The sequence below is a fragment of the Anomaloglossus baeobatrachus genome, chromosome 1 (genome assembly GCF_048569485.1).
Source record: "Anomaloglossus baeobatrachus isolate aAnoBae1 chromosome 1, aAnoBae1.hap1, whole genome shotgun sequence".
Classification (NCBI taxonomy): Eukaryota; Metazoa; Chordata; class Amphibia; order Anura; family Aromobatidae; genus Anomaloglossus; species Anomaloglossus baeobatrachus.
Window position 1 is genome coordinate 62,373,215 of NC_134353.1, and position 21,453 is coordinate 62,394,667.

The 21,453-nt window shown below is 42.7% G+C and overlaps 1 protein-coding gene across 3 annotated transcripts in view; it reads left to right on the plus strand.

Annotated features, from left to right (window-relative positions):
• Positions 1 to 21,453, plus strand: part of FGFR3 (fibroblast growth factor receptor 3) — a 131,426-nt gene that overhangs the window by 96,314 nt on the left and 13,659 nt on the right. Inside the window, exons 6-13 of one of the 3 annotated variants that reach the window (XM_075332818.1) lie at positions 5,597 to 5,720; positions 6,322 to 6,512; positions 10,226 to 10,376; positions 13,295 to 13,482; positions 16,054 to 16,202; positions 17,028 to 17,149; positions 17,239 to 17,349; positions 20,203 to 20,393. In XM_075332818.1, the coding sequence (XP_075188933.1) occupies positions 5,597 to 5,720; positions 6,322 to 6,512; positions 10,226 to 10,376; positions 13,295 to 13,482; positions 16,054 to 16,202; positions 17,028 to 17,149; positions 17,239 to 17,349; positions 20,203 to 20,393 (1,227 nt within the window). Of the gene's footprint in view, positions 1 to 5,596; positions 5,721 to 6,321; positions 6,513 to 10,225; positions 10,377 to 11,172; positions 11,318 to 13,294; positions 13,483 to 16,053; positions 16,203 to 17,027; positions 17,150 to 17,238; positions 17,350 to 20,202; positions 20,394 to 21,453 lie in introns of all 3 variants that reach the window. The other 2 variants (XM_075332827.1, XM_075332838.1) reach the window with 2 other exon arrangements.

Here is a 21,453-nt window from a genome sequence, read left to right on the forward strand (position 1 = left end):
AGCCATAAACAGCGCACTTCCAGGGGTGGGTGGATGGGCTTTTTCCATTTTTTTTTTTTTGGTACACACTAGATCCGATAACACGGTCATTACCCCTGTTCAAATATGGCAAGCGGTTCACACTGGGCTGAGCACCGAGCGTACCCGAGCACAATGATGCTCACTCTAGTGGTGATCATACGTAAAACGCCAAAACTCCAAACTCAAGCACTGTGTTTTTTTTTTTGTAAAGTCTGATTTTTAATTTTCTGGTTTGCTCATCTCAAGCAGTAAATGCTTTTGACCATCTGAAAAAATATCCAACATGTCTGGTCTATTGATTGATGATGAGCATTTGTTGGTTTCGGCAAAACAGTGGTTCTTTTTGCAAAGGCAGCCGACAATGGTTAGTATGGTCAAAATTTCATCCAACATCTACCTGATATTTATAGGCGTATTTTTAGAATATATATTTTATTTGGTAACATAGTCTGCTTAAAAAGGTGATGTAGCGCTGGCATCTCTGCAGGGACACCGCCAGGTCACGTCCTTCCCCGCTGCCGCAAAGCCGTCCACTTGTGCTGCTGCCTCCTTCCCTTCCTCGGCCCTTTGTGTGCTGCACATTGTTCCCAGGAGTGCATCTAAGACACGAGCGCACACACTGGCCTTCCTCTTAAAGGACCGTCATGCTATTTCCCGGAAATACCTCTCAGCCTATGGCTGAGGAGCACAGTGTATTTAAGGCATCCTCCCATTAGGGGTGGTGCCTGCGCAATGCCTTAGTCAGTCAGCTTCCAGCCTGCCTCTGTCACCTTACCTATACCTGAGTCAGTCACTAGTCTGAGGGGTTCAGTTGCCACAATCCGGTCACTGCCCTGGGAGTGGTACCTGGTGTCCGCCTCACGATGGGCATTTAGATAAGCACCTACCACTAAAAGGGTAAGTCCGGGGTCCCCCTGTGGTCCATTGGATCCACTCATCCCGCTCGCTGTCCTTACACCGGCCATGAGCGTTACAAGTGAAAACCGCATTTCTGATTTTTGAGCCAAAAAATGTATTTAAGGCTAATGTGACTTGCCTTCTTCTACACCTCTGAGAGAGAGAGTAACTTACCCAGCAGGGGGTGGCAGTGAGCACAGGAGAAAGCTCCTCCTTTTCCAAAAAATATTACGAAATCCATGCTCCTTCCGGAGGAAGAAAGTATTAGAATAAAAAAAAGGCATGTAACCACCCTTTAAGACTTTACTGTTTAACATAGTAATCATTAGTGTGCATCACTATTATGACTGGAATAGTCCTTTTAAATGCATGAAATGTGCTATAAAATAGAGTATGAGGGTATTTTTCCTCCAATATTCCACTGCAGGAGGTTCCGTGTAACAGACACATGTGCATTTAGCAGGAGAGAACGCAGCCTCTGACCCCGGAGTCTGAATGTTCAAGACGCCAGTCAAACTGCTTCACTAGCCGCGCGTGGTGACAGGCTCCAGACACAAGCCCCCCTGCCTGATACAATCTTTATTTTGGGGAGAATAGTGTGAAATCTGAGCGCTGGAGCCTGGTCCTTTCACACATAAACACGTTGTCTCCATCAAACAGGTCTCGTTAAAAGGCTTGAATGTTCTCTACTAGCGCGTACTTGTATACTATATGCTCTACAATACTCGTCGATGGAAATTTTCATTTTGACATATCGGTAAATAATAATCGTGTAAACATTACATTCTGATGTCGGAATCTGTAAGTAAAAAAAAAAAGATGAAAAGGTTTCAATTAAAGAGCTCATTTTAATGGGTAAGACAGGGCAAATGCGGTTCCCATCAGAGTGCCTGTCAGTTCATATAAGTGTGAAGCCGCAATTCGCATTCTAATCCCACTGCCCCATGGATTAACTTAATATATATTATAGGATTGTCACGTTGCATATATACGACATTATTACCGTTAAAATAATAATAATCTTTATTTCTATAGCGCCAACATATTCCACAGCGCTTTACAATTCAGAGGTTGAAATAGAGACAAACATAAGTTACAGTTATAGAAGATATAATAATTAAACCAAAAATAAAGACAACCCTGCTCGTAAGAGCTTACAATGTGTTGAGGTGGGGGTTACAGAAGGTTCAAGTGTTTATTTACAACGACTGTTCAGCCATATCCAAAAAAATGGGGATAGATAAAGGGCTGCATGAACGAGTCATCAGCTAGTCTTTGTAATGCTTTGGGTACAGTTGAGTTTTAGGGGGAATTAATGTTCTGATATTAGGGGGTGCAATGGGCCACCCCAAAAATGTCTTTTTAAGGAGCATCTGAAGCTGTGTAAGTTTCTTGGGGTAGAGCATTCCAGAGGATTGGTGCAGCTCAGTAGAAGTCTTGGAGTCGGGAGTGGCAGGTTAAGATTAGTGTGGATGTTAGACGAAAGTCGTTTGAGGACCGTAGAGAATGGGTAGGGTGATGGACAGAGATAAGGGTGGATATGTAGGGGGGGCTCCATGTTTTGAAGAGCTTTGTGGGTGAGAACAAGCAATTTAAATTGGATCCTATGATGTATGGGCAGCCACTGCAGTGACTGGCACAGAGCAGAAGCGTCCAAGTAACGATTAGCCAGATAGGTGACCCTTGCTGCAACATTAAGGATGGACTGGACAGGGGAAAGTCTAGTGAGAGGGAGGCCAATTAACAGTTACAGTAATCAAGGCGGGAGTGGATCAGAGCCACAATGAGGGTTTTTGTTTCTATTATGACAAAGGAGTGGATTTTAGAGATGTTCTTCAGGTGCCGTCGACAAGAAGAGGTGAGAGATTGTATATAGGAGGTGAAGGAAAGATCAGGGTTAAGTATAACACCCAGACAGCGAGCCTGTGGCCTAGGCGTTATCATGGCGCCACATACAGAGAGGGAGATGTCAAGTTTAGGGAGGTTAGTAGAAATTAAAATCAAAACCAATGGCCGAGGTGCCCAAAGGGTGACCAAAAAGTGTATAGAGTTGATGGCGATAATAGGCAATTTAGGGGCCCTAACCATTTGGACCGATATGGACCCCAGATATTTATGAAGGCCTTTTTGAGACATCCCGTAAAAATGTTGGTAACGAATGGCCTCCTAGTCCCTCAACAAGAATCGGTAAATTCAATACCCCAGGCAATTGGTGAGATCATCGCCTCTTGATATTGCATGGTAAAGGCAAAATTCTGTCTTCTTTCGATCACAATATGTTGACATTTATATGAAATATATTAATATTATAATTCAACTTTCCGAATAATAATGATAAAAAAAACTGTAAAACGTAAATGACCCCCGGACCCCTCTCGAGCATGTGATGAGCTCATTCAAGAATTTCATATGACTTTTATATCTGAGATTTCTCAAAGAGCTTTAATATTTTAAATCCTCCCTGGAATCTCTGTTATGGTAAGTCTACGTACACTAAATGACCCTGAAAAAAAAAGTGGTGGATTATCTCTTCCCGGACTCCTGTGGGTAACATTTACTCGTTCTGAGATCCGAATTGTGCCGAAAACTGTCTCCATGGAGAGACTGTAGACGGAGAAAAATAAACTCTGGAGAATTCCAGCTATATACTGACTCACGGAAAAGTTTAACGTTTTGTGATGTCTGAGCTAGTTTGTGAGTGCTTGGAGATATCTCTACTTTTGACATTTTTTTTTTCAACGTAAAGGTCCAAAGCAACGTGGAAAAACTTTTTTTTTTTTCTTACACAACCGTCCAAATATAAACGTGGTTAAAAATACTATAATAACATTAAAAACTCTATCATCCATGATCAAAGGTACGGTATATGTGAGAGGATGCTTGGCTTACCGTAAATGTCAGACTTAGAGCTTGCCTAAGATATATTTTTTTTTCTAGAAAACCCAACCAGTTTTGGTAGGTTTTGCCAATATTATAAGGACTATGATTCATCAGTCTCATCAAATTACTGGAAAGATCCAACTGAAAGTGGCTGTATATAAAAATCTTTCAACTGACCACCCTAAATGGGCATTAATGGCCTAGACAACCAAACATAAAAAGTGTCAAGACCGCAACTTTAGCCCTATTTTATATCCACTAAATTAAGAGATTTCACCCAAAGGGGTCAATAACTGTCTGACATCCACTATAAGCCCCTTACTAAACCTCCAAGAGTGTGTAAAAATCTAAGTCTATGACCATCTACGGTGGCCATAACAACCTACATTAGCATAGAGTTCTCTGCATTGACCATCAGAGTCCCTCATTGGCTAGACTTCTCCCTTGACCTTCACAACGTACACTGGCATTCTATTCTCTGTTGACTTTCATGACCTACAGTATAATAAAGTTTTCTATGTTGACTAACACAACCTACATTGACCATAGAGCTCTCTACATTGAGCATCATAACCCCTCATTGGCATCGAATTCTCCATGTTGACCATCAGAGCACCTCATTTGCATAAAGTTCTTCATGTTGATCATCATGACCCATCATTGGCATAGAGTTCTCCATGAGGACCAACCTATCCCCTGATTGGCATAGGATTCTCCATATTGAGCATCACAACACCTCATTGGTATAGTTTTCTAAGTTGACCATCATAACCTGCTTTGGCATTGAATTCTCTACGTTAACCTTCACATGACCTACATTGAAATAGAGTTCTCTACATTGATGAAAGTCCTCTATGTTGACCATCACAAACTATATTGGCATAGCATTTTATAGTTTTATTGACCTGATGTTTTTGTCATAGAGTTCTCTATGTTGATCATCATAACACCTCATTGGCATAGAGGTCTCCATGTTGACCTGCATAACCCCTTATTGGCATAGGATTCTCCATATTGACCATCTTAGCATCTCATTGGCATCGAATTCTCCATGTTGTCCATCATAAAACTTCATTTGCATAGAGTTCTCCATATTGACCGTCATAACCCTCATTGGTATAGAGTTCTCCCTAATGATCATCATATCCCCTCATTGGCAAAAAATTCTCCATGTTGACCATCATAACACCTCATTTACATAGAGTTCTCCATGTTGATCATCATGACCCCTCACTGGCATCAAATTCTACATGATGACCATCATAACCCCTCATAGGCATAGAGTTATCCATGTTACCCTTCATAATACCTCATTGGCATACATTTCTACATCTTGCCCTTCATAACACGTCATTGGAATAGAATTCTCTATGTTGACCTTCATAACCCCTTATTAGCATAGAGTTTTCCAGAATGACCATAATATCCCCTCATTTGCATAGGATTCTCCATATTGAGCATCATAACACCTCATTGGCCTAGAGTTCTCCATGTTGACCTTCATACATCTCATTGTCATAGAGTTCTCCATGTTGACCTTCATACATCTCATTGTCATAGAGTTCTCCATGTTGACAATCATAATAACTCATTGGCACAGAGTTCTCCATGTTGGTATAAAGTTTTCGAAGTTGACCATCATAACGTACATTGCATTCTCTACATTAACCTTCATGACCTACATTTGAATATAATTCACTACATTGATGACAGTTCTCTATGTTGACCATCACAACCTTCATTGGCATAGCATTTTATATTTTATTAACCTGATTTTTTTTCTTTTATATCTCTAAAGCTTCGCCACCAGCAGTGGAGCCTAGTCATGGAGAGCGTGGTCCCATCGGATAAAGGCAACTATACATGTGTGGTGGAGAATAAGTACGGTACTATTCGACAGACCTTTCAGTTGGATGTGCTAGGTAAGTGGAAAGACTCAAGACTTCCTCAAAAAAATACTCTCGACTCTATATACCATTATTCATAATGAAGTTCTAATTGCGTGAGCTCGTCTTGCATATACTGGTGCCTTACTTAGAAGTCTTTGTATGCGACCCTCCTTGTTGGAGGACTTCTGTATATGTGTACAGTCCATACAATGCCCAGTTTGTTTGTTGTGTTGTTTATGTACTTTTCCAACTGGGGAAGGAAATTGGGTTTTTGGCAAACATTTTGTAGGTATCCAATAGCCGTACCAGGCCAGCAAGGCATTGCTAAGTTTTTGGCTGGACCAGCACAGGTTCTTCAGAGATGTTTGCATATGACTTTCACAAGCCACAATGTGTCCTCTGAAGAACGAGGTTTTGAAGGTCTCCAACACTCACGTAGAACAACATTGACGAGAGGCTTTAATGTAGATCCAATGAAAGGTAAAGAGACCTGCCAAAAGTATTGGCCAAGTCTTGTGCGTTTTTCTTCCCCTTATATTTTAAGTATTCAGCGGGAGAACTGTTTTTTTTGTGGTGCTTGTTGCTTCTATTGGTGTTTTATATACTAATTATTTCTATGGTCACTTTTTTTTAGAACGATCTTCTCACCGACCGATACTACAGGCTGGGTTACCTGCAAATAAGACTGTTGTAATTGGGAGCGATGTGGAATTTCATTGCAAGGTTTATAGCGATGCGCAGCCTCACATTCAATGGCTAAAACATGTGGAAATTAACGGGAGTAAATATGGACACGACGGAGATCCTTATGTCTCAATTCTGAAGGTAGGCTTTCGAACACTTATTTCCCTATGTTTGGTTTCTAAGTCCTTAAAATTTAATAATCTTCCAAATTATTTAGAAGGTTTTTTTAATCGCTCTTGGTTTTATGAAATGTTGGGAATTTTCAGTGTTTTTTGAGGTTTGCATGGAAGACTTTTTTGGGGAATTGTGGTTGATACTTGGGGGAGTGTTTGGGACTCGTTGGTGGATATTGCACCCCAGTCCACCATTAGAAAATTTTCTGTAAATCACCTTAAAGAAGACCTATCATCAGGTCAAAAATGGTCAATTTTTGCACTTATTTATATTCTTTATTGCAGCTTCCGAGATTTGCTAATTTGTATGATTTTTACGTATCTGTTTAAAATTTTTCCTTTTAAATGTTTGTATTTCTTTGAAAAACATCTCATGGCATAAATGACTCTTGTATACAATAATTTGGAGAGCTATGAACATAATTGGCCACCTTTTCAATCAATCTCCACCTGGATGTAGTGGCCATCATCCACCTCAGCAGGCGGGTCAGGGTAACCTTATAGAACGATATTCTTTGGATAGGTGATACCCCCACCTATGGAACATGGCCATACCAATTGTTGCAGCATCTTACTGACATAGTGGTTGTTCTAGTTTTAGGGATATGTTCTTTAAACGGATTGTCCACTACTAGGACAACCCGTTCTGATGCCACATGTTTCCTCCAGGTAAAATAATACAGCCTATACTCGCCTCCCATACCGGCACCCTTCCAGCGGTTTCCGGTATCGCGGTAAAAGGGCTCACGTGAAGTGGTGATCTCACGTAAGCCCCCGCATCCAATCAGTGCCCCTGGCTTCGGACCAAACGAGGCAGCCGCTGTGCTCCCTTCCTGTTGATTAACTCGTGGGGTCCGAAGTTGGAAAGAAGAAAGCCGACACTCGTGTAGGGTTCTGACACCACACGAGCCCCAGCATCGTGATCCTAGATAAAAGCCCTGCATCCAATCAGCACCCCTGCCTTTGGACCAAACGAATAATTAACAGGAAGTGAGCGCAGCCGCTGAGCTTACTTCCTGTTGATTAACTTGTTGGTCCTAAGCTGGGAAGATGGAGGCCGGCGCTCACATAGGGTTGTGACAATACTAGAGCCCCAACATTGTGATCCAGACACAAGCCCCACATCCAATCAGCGCCGCTGCCTTTGGACCAAATAAATAATGTACAGGAAGTGAGCTCAGCTGCAGCACTTCCTGTTGATTAACTTGTTTGGTCCGAAGTTGGGAAGAAGAAAGCCGGCACTCGTGTAAGGTTGTGACGTCATGCGAGCCCTGGCATCGCGATACCGGACACTGCTGGTAATGCGCCAGTGCGGGAGGTGAATATAGGCTTTATTATTTTACCTGGGGTACACGTGGAATCAGAAGGGGTTGTCCTAGTGGTGGACAACCCCTTTAATTAGATTTTGGAAGGATGGGAATATTTTCACTATTAACCGCACCTTTTGGTTGTACCGTCCTTTTACATTTTTATGATGTTTCTACAAAGCTAAAATGTGTACTCCGTAAATGCTCATAAATTTATTCTTCTAGTTTATTGTTCGAGGCTCGGTCAAGAGCAATTGTGGATCTATTTGGGGTTAATAAGTCATCTTTAAGAAGGATCTTCCAAATTAAAATGACTAACCTGAAAAATCATTCAAGATTAGCCATTCCTTTTCAAAACACAATGACTGAGTCACTGACTGTCATGTCACTCGGGGTGGGAGGATAAATGTAGCTCTCTCATCTCGCTCAGCCGTGACATTATGTTAATATTGTGCCGTAACTTGACTCACTCCGAAATAATTACTTTTGCCTTACTCTCCTGTTAAAAATGAATTTGTCATTACTTGTCTAAAAAGAAGTATTTTATCCCTTTCATAGTTTAGGGTTTTATATTATTATTTTAGCCTACTTTCGGTATTTTTTTTTTCTTATTTGCATTTTTTTACATTTTATGTTCAAATATCAAGTTGCATTATGGGCATCTAGCGGGGTGGGAGGGGTGATTTGATTTATTATTTAACTCAGGAAAATTCCTTTAAACAGATCAAGCAGGGAAAAAAAAAAAAATAAAAGTTCACAGCTACCAATATTTATAATCTGCATTATTTTTTGGATGAAAAAATTTGGGAATCTTTATTTTCATCCACAATGCTCACATAATATAGGCTGCTCCTGACTTACGAATGTCCGAATTATGAATGTCTCCTAGGTACAAACGCAAGATAGCCTCCTTCACACATCCGTGAAAAACACTGTCGTTTTGCACGGACCATGTTGACGGTGTGTATGGCCATCCATGTGCCATGATTTTTGGCACATGTGTGTTCTCCGTGTGGGTACACGGAGAGCAGGAACTTTTTACTCACCGGTCCCCAGCGCTGCTGTCACAATTGCTGCTGATTCCGGGTCTGTGGTGCAGCGAATATTCATGAGCACAATGAGTGGGCCCGGAAGTAAATGACAGCAAAGCTGAAGACAGGGAAGTATAGAAAATTATTTTATTTCAAAAACACATGGTTTTCTCCAGTATGTGTCACACGGTTCACATCAGTGTGTGGTCCATGTGACATTAGTGCTGCCGGAGAAAGACAGACTTGTCTCCGTGCAGAACACATGGACACACATACATGAGCAAACACGGATGTGTGCGCAGACCCATTGATTTTAATGGGTCTGCGTATGTCTCCGGTACGTATGAATAAGGACGTCTTACGTACTGGAATCACTGATGTGTGAATGGGGCCTAATACTCACCTAATCACTTACAGCTCCGGCTGCTCGCTGCCTGTCATCCGGTTGCACAGCGCCTGATCTCCCGGCTTCTTCACTACAGTCCAGGATGTCTGATTGTGTCATGACTTCAGTGGTCCCTGCACGTTGTAAGGAAACACAGGATGTGTGCCGCAACCTTATAACGCTCAGTAACATCCTAAGTCCGAAAGTCCTGGCCTATAGGGAAGAGATGCAGGGATCTATGGTGGAACGAAGAGGATCTGATGGCGAGCGGGCGGCCAGAGCTGTTAGCAAGGAGGCAGTAGTTGGGTTTTTTGGTTTTTGTTTTACCGGCCCTTTTCCAACTTGCATACAAATTCGATTTACGAACACAACTGCAAAATCTAATTCATAAAGGTTAGGTGATAGCTGGCTTTTGACTGCTGCGACCCACACTAATTTTCCCGTTGCTTCCCACCGATCATGCCGATAGACCATACCGTACATACAGTTTTTAGCTATAATTTCCTACTGCAACTTGTGAGCATGGACGTGCTGGGTAGGATTTCCACTTTTTATTCCATTTTGGGTTTGGCCAAACACCCAATGGTGTAACCTTAATAAATGAATTCCGGTAAAAATCCTTTAAAGGTGGATACAAATGCTAACTTGCATTTTAGCAGCGTGTGACGCAATATTTGCTCCCCAATACAAGTGAAAAAAATTTGGTCAACCTTTCCATTAACTTCCAAAAAGAATTGAAACTTTTCATTAACCATTTAAGGACCTGACTTTCAGCAAAGCATTGAGGTCTTGTAAAACGTACTTTACGCTGTGGTGAAAACAAAGAGTAACTAATGAATACAATATGGTGATGGAACTAGTTGGTAGCGTTCTAATCCGGCATTACCGTATTTCTGTCTTGGTGATTGATCAAGTTTGAAGCCATATTCTGAAGTTTGAGTGTTTGCTGTTCCTGCAGACATGGATAAGCAAAAATTCAGAAGCTGATGTTGTCTTAAATCTTTACAATGTGACCTCAAAAGATGAAGGAGAATATATATGTAGAGCCAACAATTTCATCGGCATAGCCGAAGCTACATTTTGGCTCATCATTTACGATCCAGCAGCAGGTAAAACCATAGACTCCAGGTTTTAGAATGAGTTTTCAACCTGAAAAGAAAATGTCTCGGAACATTCTTGGGTCTTTGGTTGCTTAATAATTTGGTGTTTCCACCATCAATGGTGCTTCTGTCCCTTCAAAATCAAGAGATTGTACTGAAAAAGAAACCCACAACTAGCAGCCCTGTAGACAAGAGCAGCACCCTTTTTGAAGGCTTTAATTGGTCTTCTAACCAAGCGAATTGTAACTTGTGGTGGATATTTCCATCACCATGAACGCTTGGATTATGTAGCACCCTTTTTGTAGGGTTTAATTGGTCTTCTAACCAAGCAAATTGTAACTTGTGCTGATATCTCAATCACCATGAAAGCTCGGATTGTGAAGGCCAAACCTACCAGCTTAATATGAGCCAAGAAAATCATGGAGGTCGGATGTGTTTCATGAGGTCACCCCTATTCTGAAATTAAGCTGATTAACTACCGGTAGTACTACTAAGCCTAAAATGTTTTGAACATTTTTGGGTTTGCTCCTCTTGAAGCTGAGTTGTGGGTCAATTTTTCAGATCTCATTCAGTTGCATGCCATGTTGATGGGACAGATCTTTATAAAGCCTGGTGAAGGGTTCTGGTGTCTTCTTCTCCTACAGGTGATAAGCGTAGGACACTACTAATTATTTTAGCCTCCTGCTGGGATTCTGGCTTCTCTTTTTTATGCATTAGTTTCCATTGGTCTCATCCTTTTTTCTTCCCCTCCTGTTCTCTCCTGTGTCCTGTTTTTAGTTTTTATTTCTTTCCATTCTTTTTTTAGCCTACGGGTGTATACTCCTCGGATAAGGATATTGAGGTTCTCGTTTTACGCAATGTGTCTTTTGAGGATGCTGGGGAGTATACCTGTCTGGCTGGGAACTCTATTGGCTATTCACATCACACTGCTTGGCTGACCGTTCTACCAGGTATTCCTTCTCTCTTCTTTTCGGTGATTCTTACTATGTACTTGGGAAATGCCAAACGAGGTCCAATTGATTTTCATTTTTATTAGTCCATTTCATTATTTTACCCTTGGCCTAAAGGCTAAATGACCAGTAGATAACTGCATATTGCTTTGCGTTCATGGGTAAAAAGTAGTCCAAATTGAAGCCATAAAGAACAATTTTTTTTCCCTATTTTTTTTATTTATTTTTTTACTCCAAATTTGATTTGATTTGATTTTTTTTTTTTTCATTTTTTACATGACCCCCTTTGCAACTTTTTTATTGGGCATTTTCTGTACATATATCTTAATTATTTGACCTTTTATGTTGATCATGTGTTTTCTAAATCATGGTGTTGGGTTCTGTTATCCCTTTTCTTTTACATTAAATGTGCTACAGCGTGCTTCTGCTCTCTTTTCATTGATTCTAGACTTCTGATGAATCAGATGTGTTTTATATGTAATAGTCTTTTATTCTGTGGTTTATGTTATAAGTTTAAATATATTTTTAGTTACTAATTAACATTCCTGAAGGGGTTTTCCAGAATCAAAATACTGATTTGCCTCCCTTTTTGGATTTGATTAGTGGCAGTCTGACTCCCAGCAACCTAATCAAGAAGGTGCAATTCTTTAGCAAGTGTCACTTCAATTTATTTATTTTTTTTTTTACCCTGGCACAATACAACATATGGTTGTGAGTGTGCCTTGTACTGTAGTTCAGTACATAGCTGCAGTACCACATACACAACAGTATAGCACGGTGCCCCCTATTTATCATAGATGGGGCTTGGAGCTTGCTGGACATACCAGTTATTTCTGAATCAGTGCTGGGATGTAGAAGACCACAATACAACATATGGTTGTGACTGTGCCTGGTAATGTAGTTCAGTACTTAGCTGCAGTACCACGCACACAACAGTACAGCAAAGTGCTCTGTATTTATCATAGAGGGGCTTGCTTAGAACATGCTGGACATACACACAAAAACCAAAAGGGTTATATAGAGGTAGTCGTTAACAGTAAACCACCACTAAACTACTCTCATAAAAATATTTTATTAATAAATATTAAAAAAAATATTAAAAAAAAAATTTAAAAATTTTTAAAAAATATTAAAAAAATATTAAAAATATTAAAAAACATGCTGGACATACCAGTTATTTCTGAATCAGACCTGGGATGTGGATTACAACATATGGTTGTGACTGTGCTGGAACTGTAGTTCAGTACTTAGCTGCAGTACCACGCACACAACAGTACAGCACAGTGCCCCCTATTTATCATAGAGGGGCTTGCTTAGAACATGCTGGACAAACCAGTTATTTCTGAATCAGAGCTGAGATGTGGAACACCACAATACAACATATGGTTGTGATTGTACCTGGTACTGTAGTTAAGTACTTAGCTGCAGTACCACGCACACAACAGTACAGCACAGTGCTCCCTATTTATCATAGAGGGAGCGTGCTGGACGTACCAGTTATTTCTGAATCAGAGCTGGGATGTAGTACACCACCACAATACAACACATGGTTGTGACTGTGCCTGGTACTGTAGTTCACTACTTAGCTGCAGTACCACACATACAACAGTACAGCACAGTGCCCCCTTTTTATCATAGAGTGGGCTTAGAGTTTGCTGGACATATCAGTTTCTTGGATGAATCAGAGCTGGGATGTAGACCACCACAGATTGTATATTGATAGCATATACTCTCACTATTGAAAACCTAAAATATCCTTTTAGCATATCTTTGAATTAAAGTTCAGATTCATGATTTTGGAAGATAAAGGATCCCCTATTTTCATTATGTAGCAATGTTGTTCTGTAACTGTGTCACTTCATCTAAGGCCCATTAGATATTGCACTACGCGTTTTTGACCTTTTATAGACTTAGTTAGCCAACTCTTATATCTATGATTCTATAAAGTGTTATAACATTTATTTTTCATCTCGATAGAACCAGTTGTCAAAGTAGAAGCCACCACCTCCAGCTCGGTTAATGTCCTAATTGTGGTGATTGCAACCATTGTTTTCTTCTTGGTGGTCATTATTGTCATCGTCACCTACCGAATGAGGAACACTTCCAAGAAAGCAATGAATACACCAACTGTGCAGAAGGTTTCCAAATTTCCACTGAAACGACAGGTAACAGAAAGTAGATACAAGATTACTATCGATCTTCTACTTCCTTCTATCTTCCGATGCTCTATTTATAGCTTTTTGGGTACTTTTAGATTTGGCTGATTTCTGACCATTGGTAGTCCATTGGTAATTCCAGTGACCATACAACCCTTCAACTCCATGTGTGAAATATCCATTATTTCCATCCCGAAATATTAAAATTTTTTTAGACAATCATATGGTTGTAGACAGCTACCCATGAAATATAATCCCACACCATGGGACTTTTCCAGGTTTAGAATTACAGGGCTCGATCTGGAGGATCTGGTGGACTTTTGCTGCTTGTTGCACTTTTCTTCCTCTGTTGGCTGTTTTATAGTTGGGATCCCTAAAGGTCCTACAGTCTTCAATTTTGGGCGATGCATTGACGACTACTCATAAGCTTGGTGGAACCCTACATTTAGGTTCTGTGGTTTCTGCATGCGTAACGTCAAACGTGGTGTGACTGTTCTTTTAACCGGTTCCTGCTTTTTGCTTTGTTTCTTTTATTGTGAATGTAATCTTCATCACCTGTTCAAACAACATTTGGAACTATCTCAAACCCTTCCGTCATCTATAGCTTTCCATTTTTGAAATGCATCGCATGACAAAAACTTGTACTTCACTAACAATTGAAGCACATTTTATCCATACTTGAACCCCACCATATTTTTCTTTCACTAGAAAAATAGGAAAGATAATTTACTTACTCTTTTCCCCATACTTTCTACTCCTGTAAGCCTCCTTAAAGGGACCCTGTGATCAGGTTTTTCCCCTTATGAGCTGAGGCCACCACCAGTGAGCCCTTATATACAGCATTCTAACACACGGTATATAAGAGCCCAGGCTACTCTGTAGACCATAAAAAACACCTTTATAATACTCAGGGACTGGTCCGGGCCAATGGGCGTTGCTGATCTCAGTCCAGCGCCTTCTCCTTCTTGTGTGATCACCGTCCTCCTGCCCAGCCCCGTGTGGATGACGCGTCCTGCATCATTCACAGGGAGGCCTCCATTGTGCTCCTGCGCATGCGCACTTTGATCTGCCCTGCTGAGGGCAGAGTACTGTATTGCACAGACGCGAGAAAAGGTCAAGAACGCTCGCGCATGCGCACTACAGTACTTTGATCTGATCTCAGCCTTGCAGATCAAAGTGCGCAAGGAGAGCAATGCAGGCTTCTCTGTGAATGAAGTAGGATGCATCATGCATACGGGGCTGGTGAAGGAGGAGGATGGCAATCGCACAAGATGGAGGGGGCGCTGGACCGAGAGCAGCGACACCCATCGGACCGGACCACCCCGTAGGTGAGTATTATGAAGGTGTATTTTTACATTATACAGAGTGGCCTTGGCTTTTATATACAGTATTCTGGAATGCTGTATATAAGGACTCACTGGTGGTGGCCACAGGTTATAAGGGAAAAACCTGGTGACAGGATCCCTTTACTGAGAACCATTACCTTCAAATAATGAAGAAGTCTACCAGATTTTCATTTTCAGCTTTCATCTTCATATATGGCTAAGATCATAGGCCTATTATGTGAAACTGTATATAGAATGATTGCTACCTTTAAAAAAACATTTTGGCAATGGATACTGATGGTCGCTTTTCAGTAATAAGCCCCTATTACCACCAACAGTACTTCACGAGACAGTGTGTAGCATTCACGCTCAACCAAGGAGGACACTTGGCCAATATTCATTTGTAAGTAATTTTGTGGATCTTCACAATACAGAAAAGATCTGACATAGTCAAACATTTGCCGAGGAACCTAGCAGTCAGAAAAAGTGACATTTTTTTTATTAAGAATTTCCTTATTTTAAGTTTATAAATGGTGACAGCTCAATGCCAGGAGGGCTCTATCAGCCAAATAGATTATTCAGTGTTCTTTTCTACGAGTGGGTTTTCTTTCAGTACTTTTTTTTTTTTATGTCCACATTATACTATAGAATTGGCTTTATCGAATATATTTTCTCTCATGTATCACATTTCCCTTGAGTGCTTCAGTCATTTATTTCTTCGTATTTTCTTTCATGTGGTATTTATAACATGTCTGTCTTCTTTCTCCTCTTCGCGGGTGCATGATGCAGAACCCTGAACTGCATGTATTTGTAAAAGGGTTTTGATCTTTTACCCATACAGGGAAAGAGATGAAAGATCAATGTAATGTTTTATAAGCTCGGATACCCTTCCCCTTTCTCTAGAACAAAGCTGGAGAGCATATGTTGCAGTATGTTTGTTGCCTTCCCGGTAACCTTGGAGGTGCTCAATTCCCCGAACATGCTGTGGTGCTCATTATAATGATAGTAATGACATTTAAATATATTCCCAGCCAGAGAAAAAAATATAGTGATGAGTTTATCCAATTTACATTTTGATGGCAATGAAATGCTTGAAGACTAGAGTAGAGGAACCTAAACCCCTTCCTGTCCAACAGAGACCACTTCAGATGCCTTCAAATTTCTTCCTTCTGCCTCTATCTTTTTCCTATTTTTCTTTTTTTCTTATCATAAGTTCAACAGTTGGCAATAATTCACTTTATTTGCTTTATTTAAGCAGGTGTCTCTGGAGTCCAACTCTTCCATGAATTCCAACACCCCACTGGTGAGAATTACCCACTTGTCCTCCACCGATGGGACATTGTTGGCCAATGTTTCGGAACTTGGGTTGCCGGCCGACCCTAAGTGGGAATTATCAAGATCTAGGTGAGTTCAAATTTTGGATACGGATCTTCAGAAGCAATAATAAGCCTTATCGGTTACCACATTTTTCGGATTATAAGACGTATTTTTCCTCCCAAACATTTGGGAGGAAAATGAAGGGTGCATCGTAAAATCTAACTATAGCTTACCGGGAGGTGGAGAATTGGCGCTGTGCTGGCTGCAGTGGGTGCTGTCCAGGTGGCTGGCTGTGCGGTCAGCTGGCTGGCTGTGCGGGCTGCGATAGCTCTGTGGAGCAGAGAGGTGCGGTGCGTGTTCCAGATGCTCTGGCTTCGAATAATAGCATCCGGTGTAAGCACGTGCGCAGATGGAGCTCTCTGCTCCAGATCTCATCTACGAACATTGATCTCCCAGCAGTGGATTTAAAGAAAATGACGCCCGTTGGTGGCTTATGCTCAGATGAGATCTCGGCTTGTCATTGAGCTGAGAGCTCAATCTGCGCATGCGCCGCTCCGTGCGCCATTTATTTGAAGCCCGCACTGTCGACAGCATGTGGGACACCCACCACACTGGCCTTCTCCACACAGCCAGCACAGCCTCCGCAGCCAGCACAGCCCCCACCGCTGGCAGCACAACCCCCACCTGTGCGCCTGCAGCATCACCCTACTCCAGCACCGCCCCGACTCCTGTGACTCTGCTCCACCATTGCTGCCGCCCCCCCAGGTAAGACACCACCGGATTATAAGATGGAACCTATTTTTTTTTTTTTACCTTTTTAGCTCTAAATTTGGGGTGCATCTTATAATCCACTGCATCTTATAAAACAAAAAAAATACGGTATATTTCTTACAAGATTCTTCTTTGTTATAGGTTGACATTGGGAAAACCATTGGGTGAAGGGTGCTTTGGTCAAGTCGTCATGGCCGAAGCGATCGGTATCGATAAGGACAAACCCAACAAAGCCATAACCGTAGCTGTTAAGATGTTGAAAGGTAAAAGAAACTGAAATTCGTTGATATGGAGTTTTATCCCTTTATTCCAAGTTTTGGATATAATATTTGCCCCAATGTCTGGTTTGCAGATGATGCCACTGATAAAGATCTCTCAGATCTGGTGTCTGAAATGGAAATGATGAAGATGATCGGAAAGCATAAAAATATCATCAATCTCCTGGGTGCCTGCACACAAGATGGTAAGTTTCCTTGTTTATATGGAACAAGGGGTAGGCTAACCCAAGTTATTTTTCAATTGCTTCAGCTGTAGGAGTCTTTTTTTACCTTTAGTCTATCCGGCAGGGGAAATTCAGAAGCATTACCTTGATATCTGTATGAATAAACCACAACTAAACAAGCGACGACCGTGGCCTTTTTAGAAAGGTCTCATTGCATATACTATTGAGTTATCAAATCAACCCAGCCGCGGAATGACGTCACTTATTCTAGCATCTGCTATAAAAAGGCTTAAAGGGATTTTTCTCATTTTCTTAAAAGGCAATTGTTGGATTCAGCTTGTAAATACAAGCACTTTTGCAATTTACTGTGTATTTAAACTTTCAGCCGTTCTTTAGATAACACTTTTTTTCTTTTGTTTACAGTTAGTTGTCTAACTGTAGGGGGGAGGGGCCTTCTCCTAGAAAAGTGTTAATATCTCAAGAACGGCTGCATATTTTAATAAGCAGTAAATTGCAAAGTTGCTTCTTGTTTCAAGCGCTATCCAACAGTGTCAATGTCATAAAATGGAAATAACCCTTTAAATACTAAAATAATGTATAGTACTGGAAAATCATATTGGAAATTTTATTTTTTTAATTAGCTAACTGCATCGGGGCAAAAACTTCCAAAAACTAAGTGTTCTTCCCCAATTATTAATTCGTGAATAGAAAAAGGAATGGGGATTTAGTTTGTAAACCTCTTCCTCACATAGGCCTCTTCCTGTACGACCAGGGCTTGATCGATTTAGTGGCACGCTGGTCTGATCTTGAACAAATATATATGTATATGTGTGTGTGTGTGTGTGTGTGTGTGTGTGTATATATGTATATTAATATAATAAAAAAAAAAAGACATCCTGCTGTACTAAATAACATAGCAATAAATTACATTATCCAAGTAGCAGCTGCTTCGTGATGAGGTACAGGCTTCAGGAGCAGATGTGGCTGGACATGGGTTTCTTTGCCAAAGAGCTAGAAATGTTGAAATGTGTGCAGGATAGTAATGTGCAGAAAATGTGTGCATGTGTGTCCCCCCCCCCCCCACACCTTTGACATATCGCCCATTTATAAGATGCTACTGATTTTTTTGGCCTCCTGGAAGAGAAGTATGAGTAGATGATCTCTGTATTTGTACCTGTGTTGTCTGCGCTGGGGGCTGTGTTGTCTGCGCTGGGGGCTGTGTTGTCTGCGCTGGGGGCTGTGTTGTCTGCGCTGGGGGCTGTGTTGTCTGCGCTGGGGTCTGTGTTGTCTGCGCTGGGGTCTGTGTTGTCTGCGCTGCGGTCTGTGTTGTCTGCGCTGGGGTCTGTGTTGTCTGCGCTGGGGTCTGTGTTGTCTGCGCTGGGGTCTGTGTTGTCTGCGCTGGGGTCTGTGTTGTCTGCGCTGGGGGCTGTGTTGTCTGCGCTGGGGGCTGTGTTGTCTGCGCTGGGGGCTGTGTTGTCTGCGCTGGCGGCTGTGTTGTCTGCGCTGGCGGCTGTGTTGTCTGCGCTGGCGGCTGTGTTGTCTGCGCTGGCGGCTGTGTTGTCTGCGCTGGGGGCTGTGTTGTCTGCGCTGTGGGCTGTGTTGGCTGCTGTGGGGGCTCTGCTGGCTACGGTGGGGGCTTTGTGGAGCAGGCTGGTGCGGCGGGTGAGATGCTCTGTTGGTGATGCGAGCTTCAAATAGTGGCGCCTAGAGTCAGTGCGTGCGCAGATGGAGCTCTTGGCTGAAGATCTTATCTGCGCATGCGCCGCCTCCTGCACATTGATCTCTCAGTAGCGGACTTAAGGAAAATGGCGCTCGGAGCTGGCGCGTGTGCAGATGAGATCTCGGCTTGTTATTGAGCATTGAGCTCAATGTGCGCATGCTCTGATTCTGGACACCAATTTCTTTGAAGCCACACCGTCGACAGAGCATCTGTGACACCCACCAAACCTCTCTGCTACACAGCCATTACAGGCCCCACCCACAACCAGCGCAGGCCCCACCCGCAACCAGCGCAGGCCCCACCTCACCGCCTGCAGCATCGCCCTACTCCAGCACCGTCTCTGCCTCCTGTGACTTCGCTCCACCAGCACTGCCGCCCTCCCACCGGTAAGACACCACTGGAATGTAAGATGGCCCCCCTTTTTTATCTCTAAATTTGGGGTGCGTCTTAAGGCCCCGTCACACGCATCGATATCGTTAACGATATCGCTAGCAAGCGTACCCGCCCCCGTCATTTGTGCGTCACGGGCAAATCGTTGCCCGTGGTGCACAAAATCGTTTGGAGCCGTCACACGGACTTGCCTGCCTAGCGACGTCGCTGTTGTCCGGCGAACCGCCTCCTTTCAAAGGGGACGGTTCGTGCGGCGTCACTAAGCGGCCGCCCAATAGAAGCAGAGGGGCGGAGATGAGCGGCCGTAACATCTCGCCCTCCTACTTCCTTCCTCATTGGCGGCGGCCACAGGTAAGCTGCAGGTCGTCGTTCCTGCGGTGTCACACGTAGCGATGTGTGCTGCCTCGGGAACGACGAACAACCTCCGTCCTCAACAATCAACGATATTTTGAAAGTGAACGATGTGTCAACAATATGGTGAGTATTTTTGATCGTTAACGGCCGTTCGCTGGTGTCACACGCAACGACGTCGCTAGCGATGCCGGATGTGCGTCACGGAGTCCGTGACCCCGGCGATATATCGTTAGATACGTCGTTGCATGTTACGGGGCCTTTAGAATCTGGTGTGTCTTATAAAATGAAAAATACAGTGTATATATACAAACTGAGAGATTTCGTATCTAGTGAATAGATCCTAATCGGACACCGTATCGTCATCCATGGGGGATTGATGGGTAATATTTAACTTTTTTTTCTCTTTGTAGGACCTCTCTACGTCTTGGTGGAATATGCATCTAAAGGGAATCTGAGGGAGTATTTACGGGCCCGCCGTCCTCCTGGGATGGACTATTCCTTCGATACATGCAAGATTCCAGCTGAGCAGCTCACGTTCAAGGATTTGGTTTCTTGTGCTTACCAGGTGGCCCGTGGCATGGAATACCTTGCGTCTCAAAAAGTAAGTTAACTAATTAGAGGAAAAATTATTATTTCTTCCAACGGGTCCACCTTAAGGTTGAAATGAGGGTAACTGAAAAGATTTAAAGGGAATCTGTCAGCAGAAAATGACTGTTCAAACCAAGCATAGGCACTCTGTGCACCCTCGGTGGGGCCAAGCAGTTCAGTGCATGTTGTCCTCTACTTCTTTTCCATCTATCTTTGCCCTCTTTGGGTTCCTGTAATGCCCGAGCTTCCTATCAAGGAATTTTAGGGCATTGATGGGAAACAAGTAGGCTGGAAGGTGCAACCCCAAATAGTGCACAGAGTACCAGTGCTGGGTTTCAAGGGCGGACATAGCTTTGGTGCAGCCGCTCAGTTGCCCAAGAGGTTGGGAGGCCTATTTTTACCTCCAAAGCAGTGGAATTGTACATTTTAATGATTTATTGGACTGAAAAGGGCCCATATATTGTTCTTGCACAGGGGCCCTCTTTTGTCTGTGCTTGGTTTGATCAGTCATTTTGTGCTAACAGACTCCCTTTAAGAAGAAATGTCAATTTATTTAGACCCGTGGGGTCCAGTTGTTGGAACTAGGGGGCCGAGCTGTGCTCAGAGCCGATCATTAAAGGGACCCTGTCACCAGATTTTTGGTGTATGAGCTAATCCCACCACCTTCCTTAGCACCTATGCTGCATTTTAAAAAGAAGTATGTTATGCCTTGACCCCCTGCATACCCCCAAAAAAACACTTTTGACAACCTACTGCGCTATATGCAAATGTGACCATCCCGGTCCGATGGGTGTCTTTGCCACGGCCCCTGCATATCCCCCCAAAAAACCTTTTGAATAGCTCCAGCGCTGTAGGCAAACGCGACCAATCTAGTCCGATGGGTGTCATTGCAGCGACTCCTGTCCCTCCTCCCCATTGGTGATTGCCGTCCTCCCAATGTGATTGATGTGGTTGATGCTCCCTGCGTCAGCCGGACAAAATCTCGCGCCTGGGCATGGAGGTTGTGGTTCACGCAGGCACACTTTGCTTTTCCCTGCTGCGGGAAGTGCCTGAAACCTAACTGTGCATGCGTC